We start from the raw sequence: 24,750 nt of genomic DNA, 5'->3' as shown, positions 1-24,750 counted from the left end.
ATATGGCAATCAGCTGCTTCACAGCTTTCTTTTCAAATTTAACACTAAATATTACAAACTGAGAATATGAATTTATATTTTCCAAAAATTCACTATTATTATATATTTAAATCCCACAGATATGGGGTTTAAGAAGCCGCAGAGAGCACAACTTTCAAGACTCAAGTTAGGCCACAGCATTTATGAAAACTCAAGTCTGAAGTTGATAAATATAACTGAGTATGAGTCGCTTTTACGTGTTTAGTTTTCTTTTTAAGTTCATGATGCTTCAAAGTTCCAAGTAAACAACAACATATAAAAGTTATTATACATATTGCCTTTTTTTGGCAATCTGTAATTGCATAATTTGATGTTGATTAGTAAAACATGTTTCCCTCTTCATTTAAAGCCACTAATAAAATATCTAAAAGATAAAAAGCTAAAAATATTTGAACTATGTTATCATAGAAAATTTGAGTATACCTTAAAAATGGAGAGATAAATCTTCTACAGAAACTCAGACCAATTCTTCCCACTTAATAGAATTAAACGTTTAAGCAATGTTATCACATCTAACTCAATTACCATGAAAAGCAGCATCATGATTATCTCTGAATTTTTCAACATAAGTAGATCTCTCCCCTAGATTTTAAAACTTACATATACATGCAGAACATCTAATTCAACCAGTGTAGCTAGTTTCTTGATCCCTCAGGCAGGCCTGAAAGATAGTTAACTTTATGGATGGTCTATTTTTTTTCCCAAAGGTTTGCCATTCCATTTAAATCAGTTCTGTAAACAATGAGAAACCATCTTTCAAAACACGAAGTTGTTGATTTTTCAGTGTTTTCTTTTGACTTAAAAACCTGGTCAATTTAAATGGTAGGGTTTTTTTGGGACACAACTACTGCTCTGAAACTAGAAAATAAAACAGTAAAAAATGTAAAGACACCAAAAAACCCAAAATATAGAACTTTACACAGTAAGGCTGAGCTACAAGAGTACAAGTCTCTCATCTGGACTCAATTTAAATATATATATATAAATGTATGTATGTATACTGGGTGTGTATGTGTATACTGTACATATTTACTATAAAACCAAAACAAAAAAATAAAACAAAAAGTAGGATACTTTATCAAATCAATAATAGTTAAGTCACAAAAGATACAAAGCATACATCTAACTTACTTAGATGTTTTGTATCGCATATATAAAATAAATTAAAACAGATACATGTAGGCAAAGCTTTCAAATGTGTATAAAAGTAAGCCATGAAAAGGATCCCTAGATCTATTCTTAAGAACATTTTGTCAGAAAACAGTGCTATTATTGGAAGTTACTATTTAATGCAGACATTTCTAAAACTTCCTGGGAAAAAAATACAAAATTTTTAAAAAGTACCATGGTTGCTATTCCATTTACTGTATTCTACATTTCAAATGTCAAATAGTGCTAAAAGACAAATAAATTATCTAAGAACTTAATAAATAAATAGGTATGGGTCCTAAATTCTAAAGTTCATTCCATGCAACCTATAGTTCTGTCTTTCTAATAGTACAAAACATAGGTAACACAAGTTTGTTCTTGATGTTTTTCAAGTTTGGCTGCTTTCCCATAGATCAGGGGTGTCAAACTCAAGACCCGGGGGCTGGATCTGCCCTGTGAGGTGCTTAGATCTGGCCCACAGGGCTGCCCTGGAAACAGCAAAAGATGGCCCACGTGCTTCTGCCAACCGAAAACGAAGCTTGGAAGTCTGTTTTCTCTGGCAGAGCGCTCAGACCATAAGCGCCTCCGACACAAGTGATGGTGAGCTGGCCACACCCAACCTGGCCATGCCTACTCCGCTCCCCAAGGTCAAACACAATCCTGATGCAGGCCTCAATGAAACTGAATTTGACACACCTGCCATAGATGTTTCATTACTGAGCTAGGTAACATCATTAGAACATGGGGAATAATGATACTGTATATAGTAGCTTATCAGCAAATCTCACTCACATGCTCTGATGTTACCTCACCTGCTAAAAACCTTGCTAACCTGCTCAACAGACAATGGGCTGCACATGCGCGGCCAGCACGAAGAACAGGGTGGCGACGGCAGCAGCTTTTTGGTCAACCTCTGGTAGTTTCTAGTGGCCTGTGACCAGCCACCACCTCTTTGAGAACCGCTTTGTGGCTCCGGAGGCTGGCTGGAGGCCGCCAAAAACTACCAGAGTTCAGCTTGCCTTCTGGAGTCCGGACCAGCTGCCATGGGAGGAAGGTAAGCAGCCTGAAGAAAGAGGCGGTGCTAGGGGAGGAAGCGGGGCTAGGGCCAGGTCTGCTGAAACAGAGGGACATGTGCGACTGGTGAATGGAGGGCAGGACGGCATGCATGTTAGGAATATACAGATTAAGATTGTAAGATTTATATATTGTCCTACCGAAGGGGAGAATGTTAGGAATATAATCTAACAGTTGGGTTGGCAATATATAAATCATGTAACAATATTGTACCTGTTTCTTTAAATCATACTGTAAAATGTGATTAGTTGCTGTTTTCCCTCTATCGGCCATAAGAGGGAGCCAGAATGACTGTTAGCTCTCTGTTTCGTTAGATGCTGGGCTGATCTGATCTGAGTGCTGTGAGCTATTGTAAGTTTTGCAACTGCTAGCAAACCTTGAATAATGAACTGATTATATGATACTGGATTATCTTATTTGGATTATCCCTTAACTGAAAGACATTTATGACTGACTGTCTTATCCGTGTATGACATGGACCATTTGATGGACTCTGATACCTCTATTTCCATGAAAGTAAAAGCCTATTTAAACTGTAGTGTCACTGTACGCTGGTTTGTGTGTTCTCCAACACAACTCTCACAACGCTTCGCTGAACGTACTCGCTCTCCTAATGGGGAGCTTACCTAACAATGCAGGTAGATAGGTAGAAATTCAAAAAAAATCCCTACCTTTTTCTGTAGGCGTGGCTAGGTGGGGGGGGGTCATATGATTGAATGTCCGTGGCCATGAGTGATGTCAAGTTGGCCATGCCACTCAATTACATGACCTCCACACCTAGCCACACCCACAAAACTGGAAGAGAAAAATTTTGAAACCTACCACTGGCCTGCATCCAGTTTCAAAAGGAAAAGGTACAGGTAGTCATTGATTTATGACCATAATTGAGCCCAGAATTTCTGTTGCTAAACAAGAGAGTTAAGTGAGTTTTGCCCCATTATACAACCATTCTCGCCACAATTAAGTGAATCACTGCACTTGTTAACTTAGTAACATGGTTAAGTGATTCTGGTTTCACCATTGGTTGTCAGAAGGTCATAAAAGATGATCACATGAACCCAGGACACTGCAGCCATCATAAATATGAGTCTGTTGCCAAGATCACATGACAATAGGAATGCTGTAACAATCGTAAAGTGTGAAAAATGGCCATGTCACTTTTTTCACTGCTGTTGTAACATTGAACAGTCACTAGCAAATTGTTTCAAGTTGAGGACGACTTCTTTTTCTTGTGCCATATCCATCATCAGATGTTTGCAATCCTATTTTTGTCAGCAGCCGCATGAAAAAGTGCTGCCGAGTTTTGTCCAAACCTTAGGTTTTGAAGCCATGATGTTCTTCTTCTGCCTGGACCTCATTTGCCTTCAATCTTTCCCTGGAGGATTAAGTGAGGAATGCTGTATTTTTCTGGATGTCGCATCACATGTCCAAAATATTCTGTACAAGAACTTGAATGCTGAATAGGGCATCTCACGTACCAAGATTGTTTCTGAAACTAAATTGTGTATTACTTAGACATTCCTCAATTTTGTAGTATATTCTTATGTGAATTCTTTTGAATTCTGTTTTTTCAGGGCATGACTCATTAAGCTTATTCGGTATACTTCTTTGCATTCATTTTTTAGGGAGACTGTCACAAAGGTTGACTTTAGCTAATCATTTGGTATCTTTCCTGTTTCATATATTTGACTGAAGAGCTCCAGTAAAATTTTCTTCCCATTGTCTTCTAGCAGTTTAAAAATTTCTACTGGGAAATCATCAGGTCCTGTGGCTTTTCTTGTTTTTGCTATTTTTATTGCGTAGTCAACCTCCACAGTAATATTTGGTCCAGTTGTTATACTTCCTATATCAATATCATCCCGTGTCCTCAAAAAGTTCTTCAATATATTTCTTCCATCTTTTTAGTTTTTCATACAAGATGATTTCCCCCTCCTTGTCAACCAAGTTGTTGGTTTTTGTAGACAACTGCTGCTTCTTTCACTTTTTATAATTCACAAAATTATCATGAATACGTTCTGTCTCTTCTATTTCTTTGCATCTCTGCGAATCACTTTTCTTTTGCCAGTCGAATTTTTCTTCTAATTGTTTTCTGCAATGCATTGTATTCTTTGTTTTTATTTTTAAAAGAGTGTCTTTCATCCATGAGATGAAGAATTTCATCCATCATCTAGTGTTGTTTCTTATGGTATATCTCTCTGTTTTGAGTTTACCTCTATTATTGCATTTTAAATTTGTTTTTATTTACTTCTACATCTTCATTATTTAGCTTATTGGTTTCTCTTAAATGAATTTCTAGCTCTTCTTTTATCTTATCTCCATGATTAATGATGAAGTTACTATCAATTTTTGGTTTAGGAGGATTTGGGTTTCTCATCTTTATTGTTTTCAGCTGGACTTTGGCAAGTAGTAGATTATGATCGGATGGTACATCTGCACCTGGGTATGTCTTTGCTGATTTTACTGAGTTTCTAAACCTTTTTAAATGGTAAAATAGTCAATTTTGTTCCTTACTATATTATTTTGTGTATCTGGCAGTGATCTCCAAGTGTAGAGGCGTCTTTTTGGTAACTTAAAAAAAGTATTCATCACATATTGCCTATGTTCCTTGCAGAAGTCTTCAAATCTGTATTTCTGGTTCCTAAGCCAAAATTTCCAACTACAGGAGCATCACTTCTTTCACCCACTTTTGCATTGAAGTCCCCCATGAGTATTGTGATATCATTACTTTTTAGGGTTTTCAGTACACTGCTTATATCTTCATAGAACTTCTCTAAATCTTCCTCATCACTGTCAGCTGTGGGAGCGTAAACTTGCATAACATTCATATTTACTGGGGTACTGTTTATTTGGATCATCATCCCTCTATCAGATGCAGTAATAAAGGACCTGATGCATTCATTTACAAGATTGTTTACTATTATAGCTACTCCAGTTGAGGACTACCTACACTAAACAGGGAGGGAGGGAGGGAGGGACTGGGCCAGAGTGACCCAGCTGTCTTTATGCCATTGGTAGAACTAGAACTCATAGTCTGCCACTTATTAGCCCAATGTCACTAAAACCATCTGGCTGTCAATAAAGATTGCCAAAGACTCTTATTAAAGCTGAAAGTAATTCCCCCTAAATACTTAACAAGGTTTAGGAAAACCTTTAGCCTGCTTTTTTAGAAAGCAAGTTCATCTAGGACATAAATTACACCACCAAAGTTGATTTTTTCCCCTTCACGCCCGGAAACATATATGGACAAGCCATATACTGCATTTTTGCCGGCAGCACATAGGCCGCCGGAATAAAGCGGACAACCATAAAAATGCTTTAAGAGCCCGCAACTACAATCATCACAATACTATCCTGTACTGTAAGGAGAAGGACACAGTAATAAAAAAAACCGCATATCACCACATTAGGAGCCAAGGAAAACCCCCAATATAATCGTTTAAAGGGGTCAAAGCCAACTTGACCTAAGACCTAAGGGACGTATAACCGGCGCTGTGCTCCGTACTCCGTAGTTTTCGGGGACAAGGGTGAGAGAATCGCTCGCGCGATGACGCCAGAACGGAGCTCGAGGGTGAGACGGAGAACAACGACCCGAAACGCGAGCATCTCCCTCTGCGCAGAAGCAACGGTAGAGAGGCGGGGCGGGAAGTGGGCGGGGAAGCGGTGGATGATAAAGAGGAGGGTGGGGGAAAGGGCGTCGCGCGTTCCTGTCAGTTGCATAGCCGAGAGCTCGCGCGACGTCCGCGCAGCTGATTGGTCCCGGCGCCGGCTCTAGGCCAAGCGACTGGAGCTTCCCTTTGACGGGTCGTGAAGCGGCTGCGATGGGCTCTCGGGCGTCTACGCTGCTTAGGGACGAGGAGATCGAGGAGATCAAGAAGGAGACGGGCTGTGAGTACCGATTAGAAACGATGAGCGGCGGCAACGTCGTCAGAGGCAGAACGCTGACCTTCGCCTTTGGGATTCTGACCGGGCGAATTCTCTTTCCTTTCTTGGCTGAATAGCTTTCGTTGCCCCGGCACGAACGGGACGAACGAGCCCTTTTCGCCTCCCCGGACGATTGAGGGGCCGGATTGAGCGCTGAGGTGGCGCTGTGATTTCTCCCGGTCATGTCCATCCCTCGGCTCGAAGCCCTTCCTCGGGTCTCCGGGTCACCTTGGGCTAAATGCGGGACCACCCAGCTGTCTCTCTCGCTCCCTACTCTACGGGCTTTGCTCTACGAAGGCTGGTATCGGTCGTCCGTGTCGGCTCGACCCAGAGCATCCCCCCCCCCCGAAAAAAAATCCTGGCTCATGGAATTACGAAGTGTCTTCCTATATGCCTTATATCCGGTCACAGGACACCGAGAGAATTTGTCATTTGGGGAAACGATTATGTTTTACAACACTTAGGAGAAGGCGAAGTATCTGGCCGCGTTAAAATGCGTCCCCGGTTCTTGAGTCGGCAGAAAAAGCTATGCCGGCAGGGAATTGGTGGCTCTAGTGGTCATTCCCTAGTTTGTTTCATGGGTAAGGTAGGGCCTCCTGAATGGGACTGTCCTGTCTATTTTAATGTAGAGCAAGTTAAGAAAACCAATAGGTGGACTCCTCTTGCTTCATTTCCTGTTTTGCCTCCCCTGCCTGTAGGGAAAAACAATCGCCGAGCACTTTCCTTAACAGGGAGAGGAGCAGGATTGTGCAAGTGTAGGTGAGGGTTTTAAAAGGTGAGTTTCACACCTATTAAAGTTAGAGAGCCCTGCCAATTACCAGGCCCTAGGCATGGGAATATTTTGAACCTGTGTAAAGTTTCAGTCAAATCAATTCTAAAGGTAAGTAAGGCTTGAAAAGAGCACACTACACCTGTGCCCAAAAATAGCTTAGCTGGCAGGTCACAGGTGCGAGGTAAAGGCTCACAAGCAAAGCAGGAGGGAATTCTTCTGTCGCTCCTGGCTCACAGCAGCCTCTCTTCTTGCCTGGGGCTTGTTATCAGACCATGTCTGAAGATGGGCTCCTGAAAGATAAAGCCAAGAGACCAGAGACAGGGCTGATGGAAGCATAAGAATGAAAGAATTAGTACCGTTCTGGAAAAGATGATAAGCCCCCTAAGAAGGAATTGGAACTGTTTGAGAAGGTTGTAAATGTGGGAATTGGGTGAGGAGGACCGGGAAGCCAAGGGCAAATTGATATGAAAAAAAGAGTATCATGAGAAAAGGTAAATGTCCTGTATAAAGGTGCCCAGGTGATTTTGTAAATTGAGCATTCCCAGCAACTTAAAGTGCGCAGAACAGGAAGGCAGGAATAACCAATGAGAACATGAATATTCGACAATCTCCAAGCAATGCCACCTTTTCCTCTCGGTAAATCCAATCTATCAGTGATTGCTTTGGATTTTTGGCCTTGGTTCCAAGCAATGGGGAGGAGCGGGGAAGCCTTCCTATCCCAGAGCAAATAAGGGAAAGATCTGATGCAATAATAGTAAGCTAAAAGAATGCTGCAGCACGTTGGTATCACAATGCTTCCATGTTCTTTTTGTCTTCTGATGTGAGGAGCCCGGAACGCAGAAGGGGCTGGCTGTCAGACATTTCCACTCTTTCAACCCTCCCCATATGAAACTTGTGGTGATAAAACAACAACAAAGTTGTGATTAAAATGATTTTATGTGCGAAACAGACATTGTGTTCTCTCAAAGTTCTGTTTTGTAAACACAGATCTAACTTTTTTAAAAAGAGGATTACATTAGTGTATATAAAGATCTTGTGTGAGATCCCACAAATGCTTGGAAAGAATCTGTCACATGTACAGATGCCGTCACAGAAGTCAGGTGTCCAGTCTCTTTGCAAGCCAAAATAAAATTAGGAGACAGGATAAAGAAAGGGGGCAAGGTTACAGCAGGATTAGGTAACTCATAAGAGCTGGGCAGATCTTAGCTTTAACAAATTTGTCCAAGCACATTGTCATTGAAGTTTTCCATGTAGTGCCTATAGCAAAAAACAGAGTTGAGAAAAATAAGAAAACACAACTTTAAAATTGGAATAATTAAGTATGATTTTAAGCTGCTTCATCTGTGGTCTGGGAATGAAAGGAAGACAGCATCATGAGGACAAGTAATTTTTTTACAATATATATTTATGCTGTAGTTAAGAGGACATGAGGATGAGCCCTTTGTTAAACAGATGCCAAATTATGTTTATATGAACACCCCCACACCCTCATACTACTATAAAAAGTACTCCCATTGCAGCCAAAGAATATTTAACTTACGTTTAACAAAAAAGTAGGCCTTTTCTATTAGGTGTTGTGTTTTCAAGTCTTTATTGTGTTATTCAAGCAAATATAGCAATTTAGTTACTCATCCGGTCATTTTAGAATAAAGGAATATAATGCCATAGGAACAATTCTGGAAAGTTTTTAAAATTGGCCTGTTTTGACATACAAATAGCAGCCTATTTAAAATAAAATGTATGAACATAGCTCCCATTGCTGAATTACTGTCACTTCAGGATTTTTCATGGTTCAAGAATCATTTTGCTTAATTTGTAACATTGAATAAATATTCAAATTATTTCAACTTTTTGTTAGGATTTCTATGCTGGTTTATTATAAGCACTGATGAACCTTTTAAAAATAGTTCTGTTTGGTGTAGTGATAATGGAGCATATTGGGAGGAGAATAATTCACTCCCATTATTTCATTGATTCATTAGTTAATAATTAAGAATAGATTCTGCTTCTTTTGTGCATATTTTAACCTTTGTTAAGAGCATTATTTGTCACCGTGATATCCTGAGCTTTTTAAAATAATGAATAATCATAGAGCTGAATTTAAAATTGATATATGAAGTGCTTTTTGTTAAATTATATGCAAGGTTGTAATAATTTATAATCAAGTCTAATAGAATAGTTCTGTAAGTACATTCTAGAAAGTAAATACCATAGACAAATTATATTTTAATCATACATACAATACATTAATCTTACATATTCTTTCATTTCTATTTCTCCTCCATAGAATTAGATCTATTACTTTAGGAATCTCTGTTTTTATATATGTAAAATGCATGCATGCTATTGGTGTGTGTGTGTCTGTCTGTCTGTCTGTCTGTCTTTGGAATTGTTGTTTCTCTCAATCCTCCCCTAATTGTATGAATGCAATAAGAGGTTTTATCATAGTTTTAACAATTTAATATGCTGCAGCCTTTATCTTATAAAGATGAACAACCTGATAACATTGTATTTTCATTTTTATAGTTAAGGAATTAAAGCTAAAAGAGCAAGTTGCCTGGGGCCTCCTAGTAGTTTTGTGGAAGAGTTGGGTCCTAATGTGGATTGTCTGTTCTCAAAAAGAGTGGGGTTTATTAGGCAATGCCATTTTCTAATAGAGGAAAGACGAGTTATATAGTTTGAGGTTACTTACAAATGTTCAGTGTTTTGGGCATGTGTGTGTGTGTTTGGTTTGATACAGTTCTATATGTTAGAGAAGCCGATCAAGTACTTTCATGTAAAAACTGCCATACTGAATTAGACAAAGGTGTTTTTAATACAGATTTTTATTCCAACTATTAGTTCTAACTTGAGACCTACAATTTGTATTTCTTGGTAGTTGAAGTCTCTTGATAATTAAGTGAAATACTATCTTGGTTATTAAATATCAATGATGACAGCTAGCTTACAGAGACTGAGTAGTATAGAGTTGCTTTGTCATAAAAATATTAGAACTCAAAATAATGATTTACAAGTCAATAGTGTCCTTGTATAATAAAGACTGATACCAGCCTCTGTCCTGAGGTATATAAACGGAAAATTCTCTGTTACTGTACTTAGGTTATCAAAAACAAAAAAGAATCAATAAATGATACTTTGGTGTTTGTTGAAGTGAATGTACCTCTTGCTTAATTGATAATGGGGTAAGGAGTAATATTTTCAGGGATTTCCCTATGGACTCAGTTTGTATTTGCAGCTGTTTCAGTGTTGATCTTGTTTCAGAACAGCTAATTAGACTTTACCTTTTTTAGTCTTAATTCCTGCTTCACCTGCTCACACAAACTAATTTTCATACTATTTTCCTCCTCCTCAAGTCTTCTCTTCTAAACCCGCTCTCAGAGACCTATTGCAATAGGAGTCGTTGGGGAAAAGAATGCTAAATAATCTCATTATGGTACAAAAGTTCACAGCAGACAATTCAATTTTCTCAGTTAAGATGCTGAACTTCCTGGTTGTGCAGGTGATAAGTCTGTCAACAATTGACTGCTTGTGTACTTTACGCCTCTTTTCTCCAGGTTTTAACTACAGCAAATGTTAGAGTAATCCTTGGAAACTGTTTAGTATATTTCAAGATTAAAAAATCTACTTTAGTAATCATAGGGATACTAAATCAGTAGAGATAAATTAAAAGTAGGCTAAATCGGTACAAATACATTAACAGCAGATTAGGAAACACTGTGAACTTTGGATTTTTAGAAGATTTTGCAGTCTCATCAAAAGATGTGACACATTGGGTTGTTATGCAATAAAAAATCCAACTCATGGCTGATTTATTATTTCTTCATTTTAATTTTTAAATGAAGTTAGCATTTTTCACTACAACAGAAAATGACCAAGAAAATTTAGGAAATTGGATTGTAGTCTTTTCATTAACAGTCTGAAACTAGAGACCGGATAAGTAATACCAAGATACAGGTAAGGGATCTTGGCATAATGGTTGATCATTGAATACTTGACCAGTATTATTACATAAAAATTCCTAATTCTATATTCAAGGTCAGGAGGAAATAAATTTTCTACATTATGAGATCCAAGGTTAAAAAGTTATGGCTCAGGACAAGAGTTCACACAGTGCTTATAGAGTGATTATTGTGGTGATAAAATTAGACAAAGGAATATCACTTTGTCTAGTGGTTGAGGGCACCAGGCTAAAAACCAGGAGACTATGAGATTTAGTCCCATTTTAGTCATAAAGTCTGGCTGGGTGACTTTGAAGCAGTCATTTTCTCTCTCAGCCCAACACAGGGTTATTGTTGTGGGGATCATAGGTGGAAGAAGGAGTATTAGTATTAAAATCAATATATAAATAATATATATATTATTTTAAAATGTTGTCATTCCCTCCAAGGTGACATTAGCCACCACCCTGGCTGGCCTTATAGAAAGCCCTTAAAATATGGGAAGCCTAGAATATATATATTTGTTTGTTTTAATACTTTTTATATAATTTTCATCATTTTATGCCAATGAAAGACATATTCAGTTATATATACCATATATAAATTTGTGAAATAAATAGATGTATTTGAAATGACACACAGGACTACTTTTATTGTAACATCTATAGTAAGAAAATCTTGCAAATCTGATTGTGCTTCCCCCTCCTTTTATCTTCATGTTAATTAGGGAGAGGTCTGTGAGACATTTACTCATGCTCATTTCTTGGCATGAGCCTGGAGGCCCTCTTAACTGACTGTTGCCTTTGGTAGTGGCTCTTCCTTCTGTCCTTCAAGGCCATTCTCCATTCCTTCTACATATGTACATCTTTTTGATCTCCTAGATAAAAAGTGTGATATAAAACTACAACATAATTAAAATTATTTAAGTATTTCACCCAGTATGGAAATATATTGCCTCGTGGATCAGAAACAATATCTCAGTATAAAAACTGGGAGAAGGGTGGCATATAAATTTAATAAATAAAGTAAATCAAAGAAAAATATGAATGAATGAACAAGTGTGTTGTGTTTTGTGGATTTCCTGTAAGCACCCTTTTGGCTTCCTTAATACATTTAATGTTACATTCATCTGGAACTGTCAGAACTTCTACTACTTAAACCAAAAACCAGGACAATAATTTAACAAGTACCTAAGCTGCTAGTACTTGAAAGTCATTACTTAGTCAATGTGAGAGCTACTCCTGTTCATTTGATTTCGCACAGGCATTCTGCAAAGAAATGCATAGCAACTCTTTATTGGCATAAATCTATGGACCTGGCAATCATTTTTCAAATTGGCACGCAATGGTTGCTTACTTGCTTTATATTATGCGTAGATATTTTGAATTCTACAAATTTATTTTTTGATTAGACAAAACAGAGAAAATGAATGGAGTGTTCATGGAATGGAGATAATGCTATTCCTTTAGTAATAGAAGCCTTCCTTTGAATGTTTCTATTATACCATAATTATTTCTACTATACCATTAATACCAGACTATTATTTGTATAGTCTGACTTCAGCTACCTCTTACCTGATAATTTGAATTAGAGGAATATTGTCAGGGCAAAGTCTTAGATCAGTGATGGTTATCCTTTTTAGTGCCGAGTGCCCAAAGTGTGAACATGAATGCACGTGCATGTGCGTGCAACCCCAAATTCTAATGCGAGTGCCCCGTACATGTTGTCCCCCTCACCCATGTTTGGCTTCCAGGTTGATGCAGGAGGCTTTCCGGGCCCAAAATAGGATGTGTGGTGGCCTTGCGCAGCATCCCCACACACTGTTTTGGCTTTTAGGTTGGTGCAGGTGGTCTTCCAAGCCCAAAATGGGGCACCTGGAAACAGCTACACAAGCCGAAGTGGGCTGGTGATTACACGGTGTCCTGCTGGGCAGGGTTGCTGGAGCCATGGCGAGGCAGGTATAGGGGCATGGGTGGCCTGATTGTGCGGGCCCTGAGGTAAACCAGTGCGGGGGGCAGCTTCACTCCTCCGTCTTGCAGCGGCAGCACTAACAAAACACTTTCTGAAATTCTAGTAGCCTTCTGTTCGTTGAACAATTGCTTCTTCATTATTTTATTTACCAATGTTTATGCATAGCAAACAACAATTGTTTCTGGGCAGCAGTGATTGGTTTAAGGAAAGGCTGCAGTCCTTTTGTGTAAACTGCATGAAAGAAAGCAGTGTGGTATCTTCAACAGAGTTCCTTTGATAAGGAATAAAACTAAGCCAAAGGTGCCATTTTCAAATCAATATAGCAGGTAAGGAAGGGAGAATATATTTTGAGTTCTGTGCTTTTCAGGACAGGAAGAGTGAAGAAAATATTAGGAATCATAGCATTTCCCAATTTGCATAGATAATAATGCTTTCAAACGTGGATTGCAAACATGTTTTTTTAAAGTACGTAACATCTAAAGTAAATTCATTAGCTTTATGTTCTGCGAGAGCAATTTTAAGATTTGTTTGTTAAATAATATTACAAAATCCAAGTTTTGAACTGCTGTAAAATAACTTTATTCGATCAATTGTTGGTATTTATGTTTAATTTAAGCCTTATTTCTCCCCCCCCCCCCCTTCAGTTTCTCATAGTCAGATTACTCGTCTATACAGTCGGTTTACTAGCCTGGACAAAGGAGAGAATGGTACCCTAAGGTAAGTACTTTTAGTTATTCTCTTAACTTTCTAATTATGCAAATGATCTTTGCCATTTCTTCCCCAAATTCTTCTCCCTGGTTCAGATTTTCTTCATTATGATCTATCCCTAACCTGGTCTTCAGGCATTACATGTTGTATATATTGCCACGATGACAGAATCCACTCCTCCAGCTTGCTACTGCTGTTTTTCTGTTCATCTTTCCCAGCATTAGAGTTTTTTCCAAAGAGTGAAACCTTTGCGTAAGGTGTCTAAATTATCATAAATTGAACCTGGTTATTTGTGCCTTGAGTGATTTGTTCAGTGATCCATTTGTTACATTTTGTTGGCTGTCCATGGTATTCTTAGGAGATGTCTTCAAAAGCATTGATGCAGGTAGTCCTCAGCTTACGACCACAATTGAGCCCAAAATGTATACTGTAAAGTGAAAAATTTGTTAAGTGAGTTTTGCCCCATTTTAGGACCTCATTGCTGTCGTTAAATTAGTAACACAGTTGTTAAGTGAATCTGGTTTCTCCATTGGCTTTGCTTGTCAGAAGTTTGCAGAAGGGGATCCCATGATCCCATGACACTGCAGTTGTCATACATGTGAATCAGTTGTCAAGCATGCAAATGTAAATCACAGGACTATGGCGATGTTGCAACAGTGATAAATGTGAAAAATGGTCATAATTCACTTTTTCAAGTGTGTTGTAACTTTGAACAGTCACTAAACAAACTGTTGTAAGTCGAGGGCTACCTGTATTCTTTCCATCCTGCATCTTCAAAGTCCAACTTTATGTAGTAAAATGTCCAGCCAGAGAGAGGGCTAGCTTAGCGTTCTTGTGTAGCAGAAAATGACACAAACCTCATCTCCCCCAGAATTCCCGAAACTCTTATCTGGTTAGTCCCAAGAGAATACAGTCAGTCTCTTGAGATTCTGGTAAGTAGGTGAGCAACAGTAAAGATTCAACTTTGATCAGCACACGGTGTTGTTTTGGTTCCTTGCACTTGACACTTTCAATTCCATGAAGTGTCATAAGGAGTACTATTGCTTGCAGAATTCTAATCTTCGTAGGTACTGTACATATTACAGCAACTTTTCCAGGGCTTTCATGATTGGTTTATCAAGTGCTACTCTGCAGTATGTTCCTTGACTGCTTGTTCCTTTAGGTTGGTTACTTGAAAATAAAGTAGATTATATTACTATATTAATACTTAAAATGTTGCTGCCTTTGAAATATTTTATGTGTAATATGTATTGGGAAATGGTTTACTAATGGACATACTTGTCTATTATTTATTTATTGAGCATTCTTTTATATAAAATATCTAATTTAAACTAAGTACTACTTTCTTTTGCTTCTTCATCCTGATCACAGTAGATACATAGTTCTTTTCCTTTTACCTTAAGAAGTTGATATCTGCCTTCTCCTTAGTCCCCATTATGCCAAATATGGTATTAATGATAGTTATAAAATAGCAAAGTATCTCTTCAGGTTTCCTAGTGTTATCCCTAATTTTTTATTTTTCTTCATGTTTATAGAATATATTATTTAGTTAATTATAAACACAATATGGAAAGATTTTGTGCAATTCTATCCATCCATCCATCCATTGTAGGCATCTGATTTCTTTATGAGTGTCCCTAAAGTCAGATAAAAATCATGCACAACTGTTCTGACACCCCTCGTTCCACACCAAAGCACACTCCGAGCCAAAGATACTTTATGTAATTTATTAACAGACAGACAGGTCCTTGGCAGCAAACCGGCACAGACAAGCTTGGGCAGCAATCCAGTACAGATAAGGCCTGGCAGCAATCCAGCCTGCCAAGCTCACAAAAATGTTCTCCAACATTCATTCCTGCGTTGACTTCTGCAAGAGGCGCGTGTGCACAAATAGTCCTTTTATAGTCTGGAGAGGACCCTAATGACCACCAGCTGAGTGCAATTATCTCCTGTAACTGCGCAACTGTTCCTTACGCCCATTAGCTCTTCGGTGCCGGGCATCCAGGAACAACTCACTGTTGACCTCAGGCTCACACTCCCTTGTCTCCTCCCCACTGGTCCAAGGCTCAGGCGCTTCCTGGTGGCCAACCAGCCTCCCTGCTCGGAGTCAGAACCCTGTCCAGGGTCCTCCACATCCTGCAGAGCCGACTCATAGGGCCACTCACTGTCGGAGTCTGGTGGCAGCTCCAATGGCTCCTGCTGTGCCACAACACACAACTATGACATGTTTCTATCCCTTTTTTTCTTCTGTCTTCACACACTTGTTTTACATACTGTAATAGGAAAATGTGTGGGTAACTTCATAGTTGTAACTGTGCACTTGGTGTCTACATTTGACTTACTCTGTGGTCACACTTTAGAAAGTAAAGTATTTAGACAAGAGAAAAGCAAGGTGATATTACGAGAACAAGAATGTTCGCTTGAAATGGAAAGACATATTTTTCTAATTGCATAGTATGGTAGATCAATCTGTTGATTTACACCTCTGCAAATAAAATAAAAATGAAAATGTTTAACTGTAGTTTGGCAGGCTGATTTGTTAAATATATGGTATGTGATTTGTTCTGAATGAGAGCTCAGCAACCCAAACTAAATATTCAAGACTGCTTCAAAAGATAATTATTCTTGGGTAGAGCTTACTTGATAGTATTGCTATTGCATATAAGCGGAAGAAATGAACATTTCCTGTAAGTTCCAACCTAAACCAGTATAAGGAGGTTTAATTAAAATAAGACTAGCATTTCAGTATTCATTTACTTTTATGACGTGCAGATTTTCTAGTTAACATTCCTGGTAAATAATATTCCCCTCATGAATAAAATGGCATGTTTAAAGGTGATTGACAATGACAAAAATAGATTTTTTAAAAAGTGTGGTTAACATGAGGTTAATGTTCAACTTAAAGCTCGGCTGTAAAACATACAACAGATAGATATCCTCTGTTTAAATTTTAAAACCTGAATCTGAACAAAAAAGAATAAAACGTTAGTGGAGGAAGCTTTTACATATTATATTGTTGGAAGAAATGTCCATCTGGGTTCAGTTCTAAGTGGGAAGAAAGACACTGGAAACATGGAGACTACTTGGAAAGATGGTTTAGTGGTGGACAGGACCACATGGGTTGCGAGAGAGAGTGTGTGTCTTGAGTCTCGAGCTTGGTTGAATCTTGCTGGGTGATGTAATCTCCCCAAGGTACCTTGTGGTGAGTTCTGTTGCTAGATGGGTAGAGGGCTAATCCTACTACCTTTGTTGGATCTTGTGAGGACATTTGCTTATGAATAGACCCACACTATCTCTTTTATCTCTTAAGTGCTGACATCTGCTGTGGGCTATTGAGGAGGGTGGGGGCTATTAAGAGTGAGTCTGCTTCCTGTCTAAAAAACAGGTTTCTCCATTTCTCATCCAGGGAAATATAATATTCTGCCTTTTTAATATTTTCTAGAATATTTCATTCTTCTAGGAAAGGGGTGGGTGCTAACTTCCTACAATATATTACAATAATGTTTTATAATATATAATATATGATAATATATAATATGTTAGATTCTAATATTGTTGTACTGTAATTTCTGGTTTTCGTAAACCACCAAGAATCACCTATTTGAGACAAATAACTGTAGAAATTGAATAACAAACCAATAAATAAATAGAGTTAAATTAGTTAATTTTGCACAGTTGAGTGGGATACAGATTGTACATTTAGATATGTTTAGATGTACTAAAGTACTAAACATATATACACAATTAAATGGATAATTTCAATTACATTGGTTAAGAACTGATATTTATTTATTTGATATTGTAGCCGTGAAGACTTTCAACGCATTCCAGAACTTGCTATTAACCCATTGGGGGATAGGATTATCAATGCCTTTTTTCCAGAAGGGTAAGTTTTATGTTATCTGAGTTCAGTTTATTCCATGAGAATGCTAGTAGAATATATCTAGATAGATATTCTTTAATGCTAATCTGTAAAGTTTCAGATTAAAGATTTGATCTTCAATATCGCCTGGATTAAATTCAAATCAAAAGTGTCTGTAATCTTCAACTGCTGCCAATTGCATATTCTTGAAAGAAGCAACAGTTAAATATAGCCTGATACTTGAGATTTCTGTTAAGATCATAAATTGCAAAATACAAATAAGGTAGCATTTGTAAAATGTAGCATTTTGTCCCTGTTTGGTAATATATTGTTGATCTATAAGACTTCCCTATGTGCCCTCAATATCAGTGGGTGGGATTTAAATTATTTTTACTACTGGTTTTGTGGGCGTGGCTTGGTGGGCATGGCAGAAGGATACTGTAAAAGCTCCATTCCCTCCCGATCAACTGGGACACGGGAGGTAGAGAATAGATGGGGACGAGGCCAGTCAGAGGTGATATTTACCGGTTCTCCGAATTGCTCAAATTTTCCGCTACCGGTTCTCCAGAACTAGTCAGAACCTGCTGAATACCACCTCTCCTCAATATCTATTCCAGAGAGTTAGGAAGATATTTTGGAACAGCTTTTGAACATCCATGTGGTAGGAGAAGGAAACATGTAACTAGGTGATGAAACCTTGACTATTTGCTAATTAAGACTATCCTCCTGATTAAGAGAGAGGAAGAGATTTGCTATAGCAGTTCACTGCAGTGTTTGGTTGAACAAGAACTTACCTTGAATTTCTAGTCAATGTTACACAAAAAATAGCAATAATTCATTATTCATATTTATTTGAAGCATTGTTAAAATAATCTAACAATTGGTATTATATACATGTAGAGAAGATCAGGTGAATTTCCGTGGATTCATGAGAACTTTGGCCCACTTCCGACCTATTGAAGATAATGAAAAAAGCAAAGACCAGAATGGGCCAGAACCTCTTAATAGCCGGAGCAACAAATTGCACTGTAAGACATTTTTAATGGAAATTCATGTGAACTGCATTGTTTGTATTCTACTTCATGGATTTCGTTTAAAGATTTGCCATGCTTTCTTTAGTCTATATACTAATTTAGTATAGAGTACTGTACAATTTATTTACTCTATACTTTAATATTATGCACTGAAGAATATTACTGTATTACAAAGTATAGTAAATAAATTGAAAACCTTATCAAAATTGCAAAGGAAGTGGTTGATATCTATTTCATTAGAATCAACATAAATATTGGGCATTTATTAAACTTTTACTGTAATTCAGCAACTTAATTTATTCTGAAATCTGAAATCTTCCTTTTGAAGATTTCATTGAAGGTTTATATAACCACCCTGTAAATGGATGTTTATAAAATTATGCTGACATTTAATAATGTAAATTACATATAAATTGTCATTGGAGAAATATAGATTTATATTCATTATTGCGTTTACATAGATGCAATGTCCATTAGCAACATCTAAAGATTAAAAGAATGCCTTTCTATTATGGTTCTGTCTATTGGTCTGAATCCGTATTGACTATGTGATGTGCTTTGTATATGACAGATGTAGCAAAGATGCTAATTTTGTTTCATTTCATTTTCTAGTTGCTTTTCGATTATATGACTTGGATAAAGATGATAAAATTTCTCGAGAGGAACTTCTTCAGGTAGCATAAGATTGCATAATCTATAAATTACTTTAAACTGATTGAAGTTATATTCTTATTTTATCCTTTAATTTTTTTTTGTATCTGTAAGTTATCATTTTTAATGGATAAGATTGAATGTAACTAAACATAGAACATTTATCAGTTGGGCATTTCTATATTAATGTTTCAATGTGGTTGTGCATATTATAGTAGAGCCAATAGGAAAAAAAATACTACGTACATAAAGATAGTCCTCAATTTGCAATCACAACTGAGCCTGAAATTTTGGTCATAAGTTATTGCCGTTGTTACCATGTAACCTGACTTGATTTTATGATTGTTTTTATGATGGTCAGTAACTATTTCACTGTGGTTGTTAATTAAACCACTCAGTCATTAAGTGAATCTAACATATCCAATGGATGCCAGAAAACAGGAAAAACATCACAAATGGCAGTCATTTAGCTGTGAGATGATGCAACCAATTGTAAATAATATGAGCTGGTTGCTAAACAACCAAAATGCACTCATCTGATATAACCAGTCACCAGTGTAATTTTGAGGATGGGTTGTAGGTAACTGTTTTTTAATCCATCACGGTTCAAATCAGTGGTGGGTTTCAAACATTTTTGGAACCTCTTCTATAGGTGTGGCCTGCTTTCTGGGTCCACTGGTGGAACCTCTTCTAACCAGTTCGGTAGATTTGACGAACCGGTTCTACCAAATAGGTGTGAACTGGTAGGAACCCACCTCTGGTTCAAATGGTCATTAAGTAGTTGGGTTCTATCTACCTTTTGTTTCTGTAGGTATTCCTTCTCACATTTCTAGTCTGGTAAAGTCATGTTTATAATTTTGATTTTGTAATTCTCTGTGGTTTTGAATTTGCTTCATTTTTCTGAAACTGTTCTAAAGATTTTGCATAGTTAATTCTTAGGTGAAAGGTTTCAACTAATTATTCTTTCTGGATAAGTCTTTGGTTGAAATCCATTTCTATATGTTATGAATAATGTGCGACCTTCTAGATATGCTAATTCCCATCTGCTGTAGCTAGGGTGGTTTAACTAATGAGAAATGCAAATTACCCACTTCATTCATTGTGCCTACACTAACTACTTTTGAGAATTGTGTCCAGGCATTGGAAAATGTATAAATATTACTTTGATTGAATTGTCAAGACAACAATATCTCTTTAATAACTTATCTTTGAAATACCGAATTCTATTGATGGTATCAAATTGATGTGGGCTGATGTCCTTTCATCTAGAAATGAGGTTTTCATGTTCTACTTAAATTTATGTATTTAAATGGGTGGTGGGTGGACTTCCAAGCGATGAGATTGATAGCGTCTTTCTAATAGTTTGAATGTAAAACAAAAACTACTTTCTCATTTTCCTTGAACTTTTGTCTATTACAGGTCTTGCGGATGATGGTTGGTGTAAATATCTCTGATGAACAACTTGGTAGTATTGCTGATAGAACAATCCAGGAAGCTGATCAAGATGGTGACAGTGCAATCTCCTTTGCAGAGTTTGTAAAAGTCAGTGACAACTTTCAATTCAGTAAATCTGTTTGCTCAAGGGTTAAGAATATATCTGCCATTCTCCCTAGTATCGCCCGAGAGTCTAGGATGGTTATTCTAGCCGGTTCCACCACAAAACCGCGGACGACAAAATCGCGGTCGACGAAAGCGCGTATGTGACGTCATCACAGCGCGACGGAAAAGATCGAAAAATGTAAAAATAAAGCGAAAACCTTACCCTAACCCCCCCAAACCTAACCCTAAACCTAACCCTTAACCTAACCCTAAACCTAAACCTAACCTTTAACCTAACGAAAAACGTAACGCTAGCCCTTAACCTAACGCTAAACGTAACGCTAACGCTCTAAACCTAACCCTAACCCTTAACCTAACCCTAACCCTAACCCTAACCTTTATGTGAATCGGCTTGCTGTAATTTAATTTTTATTTCAATTTTTCGATCTTTTTCGTCGCGTTGTGATGACGTCACATACGCGATTTCGTCGACCACGCTTTTGTGGAACGTGGTTTTGACGGGTCACAATTCTAGCCTGCTAGCTGATTGGCTAAATTGAAATTCTGAAGACACGCCTCCCTGGTAACTGTCCTCAGTCTTTCAATTCAGTCTCAGCTCGCAGGACTGGTTTTCTTGAACGCTCAGCTCAGAGTTGAAAGAAAATTAGTTTTATTCCCTAGACTGATTGGTTAGTAAGATCACCAGGATTGGAAGTTGTTCTTCACGCTGAGAGTGGAACCGTGGGCGCAGCTGCGGGGCCTTTTAGCCTTTCAGATCAATAAATCTGTTTGCTCAAGTGTTAAGAATATATCTGCCGTTCTGTTTTATAACAGTCGGAAGAACATTTTCCTTTAAAGGTTGTCCAGATTGTTTTCCCCCCACATACTATTAATATTTGGCCACATTTATATTATTCTTTATTTATTTTTGTATACTGCCTATTTCCTATAGCTCAAGGTGGATATCAATAGCACAAGAAATATAGAAAAAATATATAAAGAAATCATAGCTAGTTAACTAAGGCATATTTCCATACCAAAAACATTTAGTATAGCAGTCTTTTTCTGGATGATTTAGAAGGGGATTTAGATGGGATATTGACTATGAATTCTGGGTGCCAAAAAAGCACAATTTGCAGAGACCATGGGTTCAGCCTTTCAGGCTGTCTGCTTCTTCAAAATAAAATTCCCTGAAAATTCAGGCCAGTCCTGATCCTCCTGAGCTGTCAAAAAGCAATGAGTTATTTTTTCCAGCTACTCTTTGGGATCCAATGAACTCTCTTGTGGACAGATTGGATAAATTTGTTGTGCCTCTAATTGAGACTAAAAAAGTACATACATTTATGCAGAGCATAAGAAATATTTCCAGTGAGAAAAATATAAGGATCACTCTGTAGAATAGCAAGATTAAACCAAATGAAATGAAACTGGAATATTCTGTGTTCTTTTTTTACAGGTTTTGGAAAAAGTGGATGTAGAACAAAAAATGAGTATCCGATTTCTTCACTGATGAAACAAGGACAGTTTGTGTTATCCTAATATTTAAAAAAATACAGCTTATTTTACTCCCTTTACTCCTGAGTGTTGCTATTGGTGCATGTGAGGTATGTCTTCAAACTTTTCCTAGTTTGTCCATCAATAAGAGCATTCCTTCTGCATCAGAACAAAGGAACGTGGCTGCAGTGCAGCCTGGAAATTAAGCAGTGACATGGCCTCTTCCTCAGCTCTTGAATGATTTCCCGACCATAAATTGATTTATCCTCATGTACTGTGATCTGTAACATTTTACACACTACTAATGAAAAAGAGGGCAAATTCCACTGAAGAGCTGAGAACCGTTCAAACAAAAATGCCTGGTTTAATAGTATTATATGTTGTAAGAGCACCAACTGCCTCTCCCCCCTTGATTTCATTTAAATAGATGTTTGTCAGTGTCTTTAAAACTTTTAAAAAGTAAGAATAACAAGGCCAATGGCTAGAATGCTTACAGCCTTCCAAATGTGTCAAATGTTATTAATTTGTCCAAAGGAAAGTCGGACACCTGCCAAGAGTGTAATTTGCAATGTACTTCACTAGTATAGACTATTGAATAGAAAGCTTTTCTGTTGTCTCTCTCTCTTAACTGCTTTTTGTGAATGTATTTGATCTAAAATACTTGTGCTTTTTATTATTTGTTGTTAAAGAAATATTTGCAGTATATTTCTACAGTATAAATGTAATGGAAGTCATCTTTGTGCTACTGTCTTTATTCATACTGATTATGCTGCATGAGCCTATTGAATTGTTTGGCTTTTCAGCCAAAAAAAATTGTAAAAGCTCAGAATTGAGAATTCAGCAGAAACAGTAATGTTTATAGGAACATCTGTTATTTTTTTTTTGCACCTGTATAAACATTCGACAACATATTTCCAAAATCTAAATACAAAATCAGAGAATTAAAATGAATACAATACAATATATAAAATAAAGTAATAAATTCTCTAGGTCGGTTACCTTTATTATAGTAAAGTAATAGCATTAATTATCAAATAATTTGAGTAAAAAAAGTTATATATTTTTTTGCAAAATTCTAGTAAGAAGCACTGTGCAAAGGTTCCTGTTTCCTATAATGTCAAATGCAATTGTATTTAATTTACCTAAATCTTCTATAATTCAATGATCTTTCTGAAATACTATTTTACTTATGTTGCAAAAGAGAAATTAATGCTTTTGCAGATCAATAATTGTAGTAAGGAAAACATCAAGGGAACAATAACAACAATTTCTCTCAAAGAAAAGTATCTTGATTTACAAACATTTTATAAAGAAAAGAATATAATACCAAGATACAGAATTTTATGGATGAAATGTACATATTTTCAAATACACTTTCTTCCTATGTCTGTGTACTTGTAATCTAATGTTGTTCCTTGTAAAATCTATTGTATTCATCAACAATCCATAAATAAAACCTTAAATCTAGAGTCTTTCTTTCTCAAATGTAAGTAGATTATTTTGAAGATTGAATGATATATTCTTATTTGATTTTTTTTTAAATTCTTTTTCAAAAGAATTTAAGAATTTAATTTCAATTTTGCCAGAAACTGACAAAAAAGAAATTGCAGCCACTCTACTACAGAATGCTACAACTGGTGGTAAAGGCAAGTGGGTTCCCAAGCAAAGTGCAGTCATGTGACTGCAAGAGTGTTAGCAGCTGTTGTTACTCCTGAACTGGATCATAAGATCACTATAACTTCAAAGTCACTAAGTCAGGGGTCGGCAACATGTAGCTCTGGAGCAGCATGCGGCTCTTTTGGCCCTCTGCTGCAGCTCTGTCAGCAGATCCACCACTGGCTGGCCCCTCCCCTCCCAGTCACTCCTCACCTGGCCTGAGAAGGTAAGGGTGCGGTGAGGGATGGAGACTCGCTCCATATTCCAGAGTGAGAGAGAAGTGCCTCTGTACTTGCCTTTATGAGGCAATAGCATTCCGCCTTCGTTGCGGTACATTTGCACTCAAGCCAGCCCTTGCCTCCCAATGCTTCGAACTCAGAGCTGTAAGCTGCGTCTGGAAGCACTGCAGAGGAAAGAAGGGGACGGAGCTGATTCTCCGGTGCCTCATCTCTTGCTGGGTCTTGCGGGTGCTTCTTCTGGCCCTTGGTGCTGCGCGCACCTTGGGTGCTCGAGGAGACACGTGATCTACTCTCCACCCCAAGTGTGATTGGCCACAGCTGAACATTGATGCCTAAGGGCGAGTGGGGCAGGGTTATATTGTGGCTCTGTGAGTGAAAGCGAAAAGGGAAGCTGGAAAAGTGACTGATAACTTGGAGCTTTTTCCCAAATTTCAAGATTCAGGAGAAAAAAAGAGAGCGAAAAAGATGGAATTAAGAAGACAAATCCATCCAGAAATAAGTTTGACAACCAAAGTTAAGCCTACGTTAATAACACCTCAAGGGCAATGAAACTACATGAGAGATCCTTTAAGCTACAAAGTGCGGAGAGAAGTTCTAAACTCTGAAAAGATGCTAAAAAGAGAATTGACACAACTGGTAGCGAGAGAGAAAGAACCATTTTGCTACTGGAAAGACACTGGTTGATAATGCTAGTCGATGATAA

The 24,750-nt window shown here is 37.5% G+C and overlaps 2 protein-coding genes across 11 annotated transcripts in view; one reads left to right on the top strand and one right to left on the bottom strand.

The window, feature by feature from the left end:
* Positions 1–5,875, bottom strand: part of EXD1 (exonuclease 3'-5' domain containing 1) — a 30,853-nt gene extending 24,978 nt beyond the window's left edge. For 2 of the 10 annotated variants that reach the window (XM_014058018.2, XM_087722515.1), the window contains exons 1-2: positions 5,724–5,875; positions 640–771 (exon numbers count right to left, since the gene is read on the bottom strand). The gene's annotated coding sequence lies outside the window, so the exon portion shown is untranslated. Of the gene's footprint in view, positions 1–639; positions 1,239–4,773; positions 5,232–5,723 lie in introns of those variants that run through there. The other 8 variants (XM_014058021.2, XM_014058022.2, XM_087722488.1 and 5 more) reach the window with 8 other exon arrangements.
* An 84-nt stretch (positions 5,876–5,959) lies between these two features.
* On the top strand, positions 5,960–23,624 carry CHP1 (calcineurin like EF-hand protein 1). Its single transcript, XM_014058026.2, has 7 exons — positions 5,960–6,147; positions 13,509–13,581; positions 17,378–17,458; positions 18,335–18,462; positions 19,081–19,142; positions 20,539–20,661; positions 22,115–23,624. Exons 1-7 carry the CDS (start codon positions 6,081–6,083, stop codon positions 22,166–22,168), a joined length of 588 nt encoding a protein of 195 aa, XP_013913501.1. The 5' UTR covers positions 5,960–6,080; the 3' UTR covers positions 22,169–23,624.
* The last annotated feature ends 1,126 nt before the right edge of the window (positions 23,625–24,750 follow it).

Source organism: Thamnophis sirtalis, unplaced genomic scaffold, assembly GCF_051295495.1.
Source record: "Thamnophis sirtalis isolate CommonGarterSnake01/CBP01778 unplaced genomic scaffold, rThaSir2_p1.2 scaffold_1, whole genome shotgun sequence".
NCBI classification, from domain to species: Eukaryota; Metazoa; Chordata; class Lepidosauria; order Squamata; family Natricidae; genus Thamnophis; species Thamnophis sirtalis.
This window is presented reverse-complemented; position numbering and strand designations above follow the sequence as displayed.

Excerpts from the sequence above, each read along its gene's own strand:
- CHP1 (XM_014058026.2), top strand. The coding sequence starts at position 6,081 with ATGGGCTCTCGGGCGTCTACGCTGCTTAGGGACGAGGAGATCGAGGAG. Across the intron at positions 13,582-17,377 it reads GGAGAGAATGGTACCCTAAG|CCGTGAAGACTTTCAACGCA; the intron begins GTAAGTACTTTT and ends TTGATATTGTAG. Across the intron at positions 20,662-22,114 it reads CCTTTGCAGAGTTTGTAAAA|GTTTTGGAAAAAGTGGATGT; the intron begins GTCAGTGACAAC and ends CTTTTTTTACAG.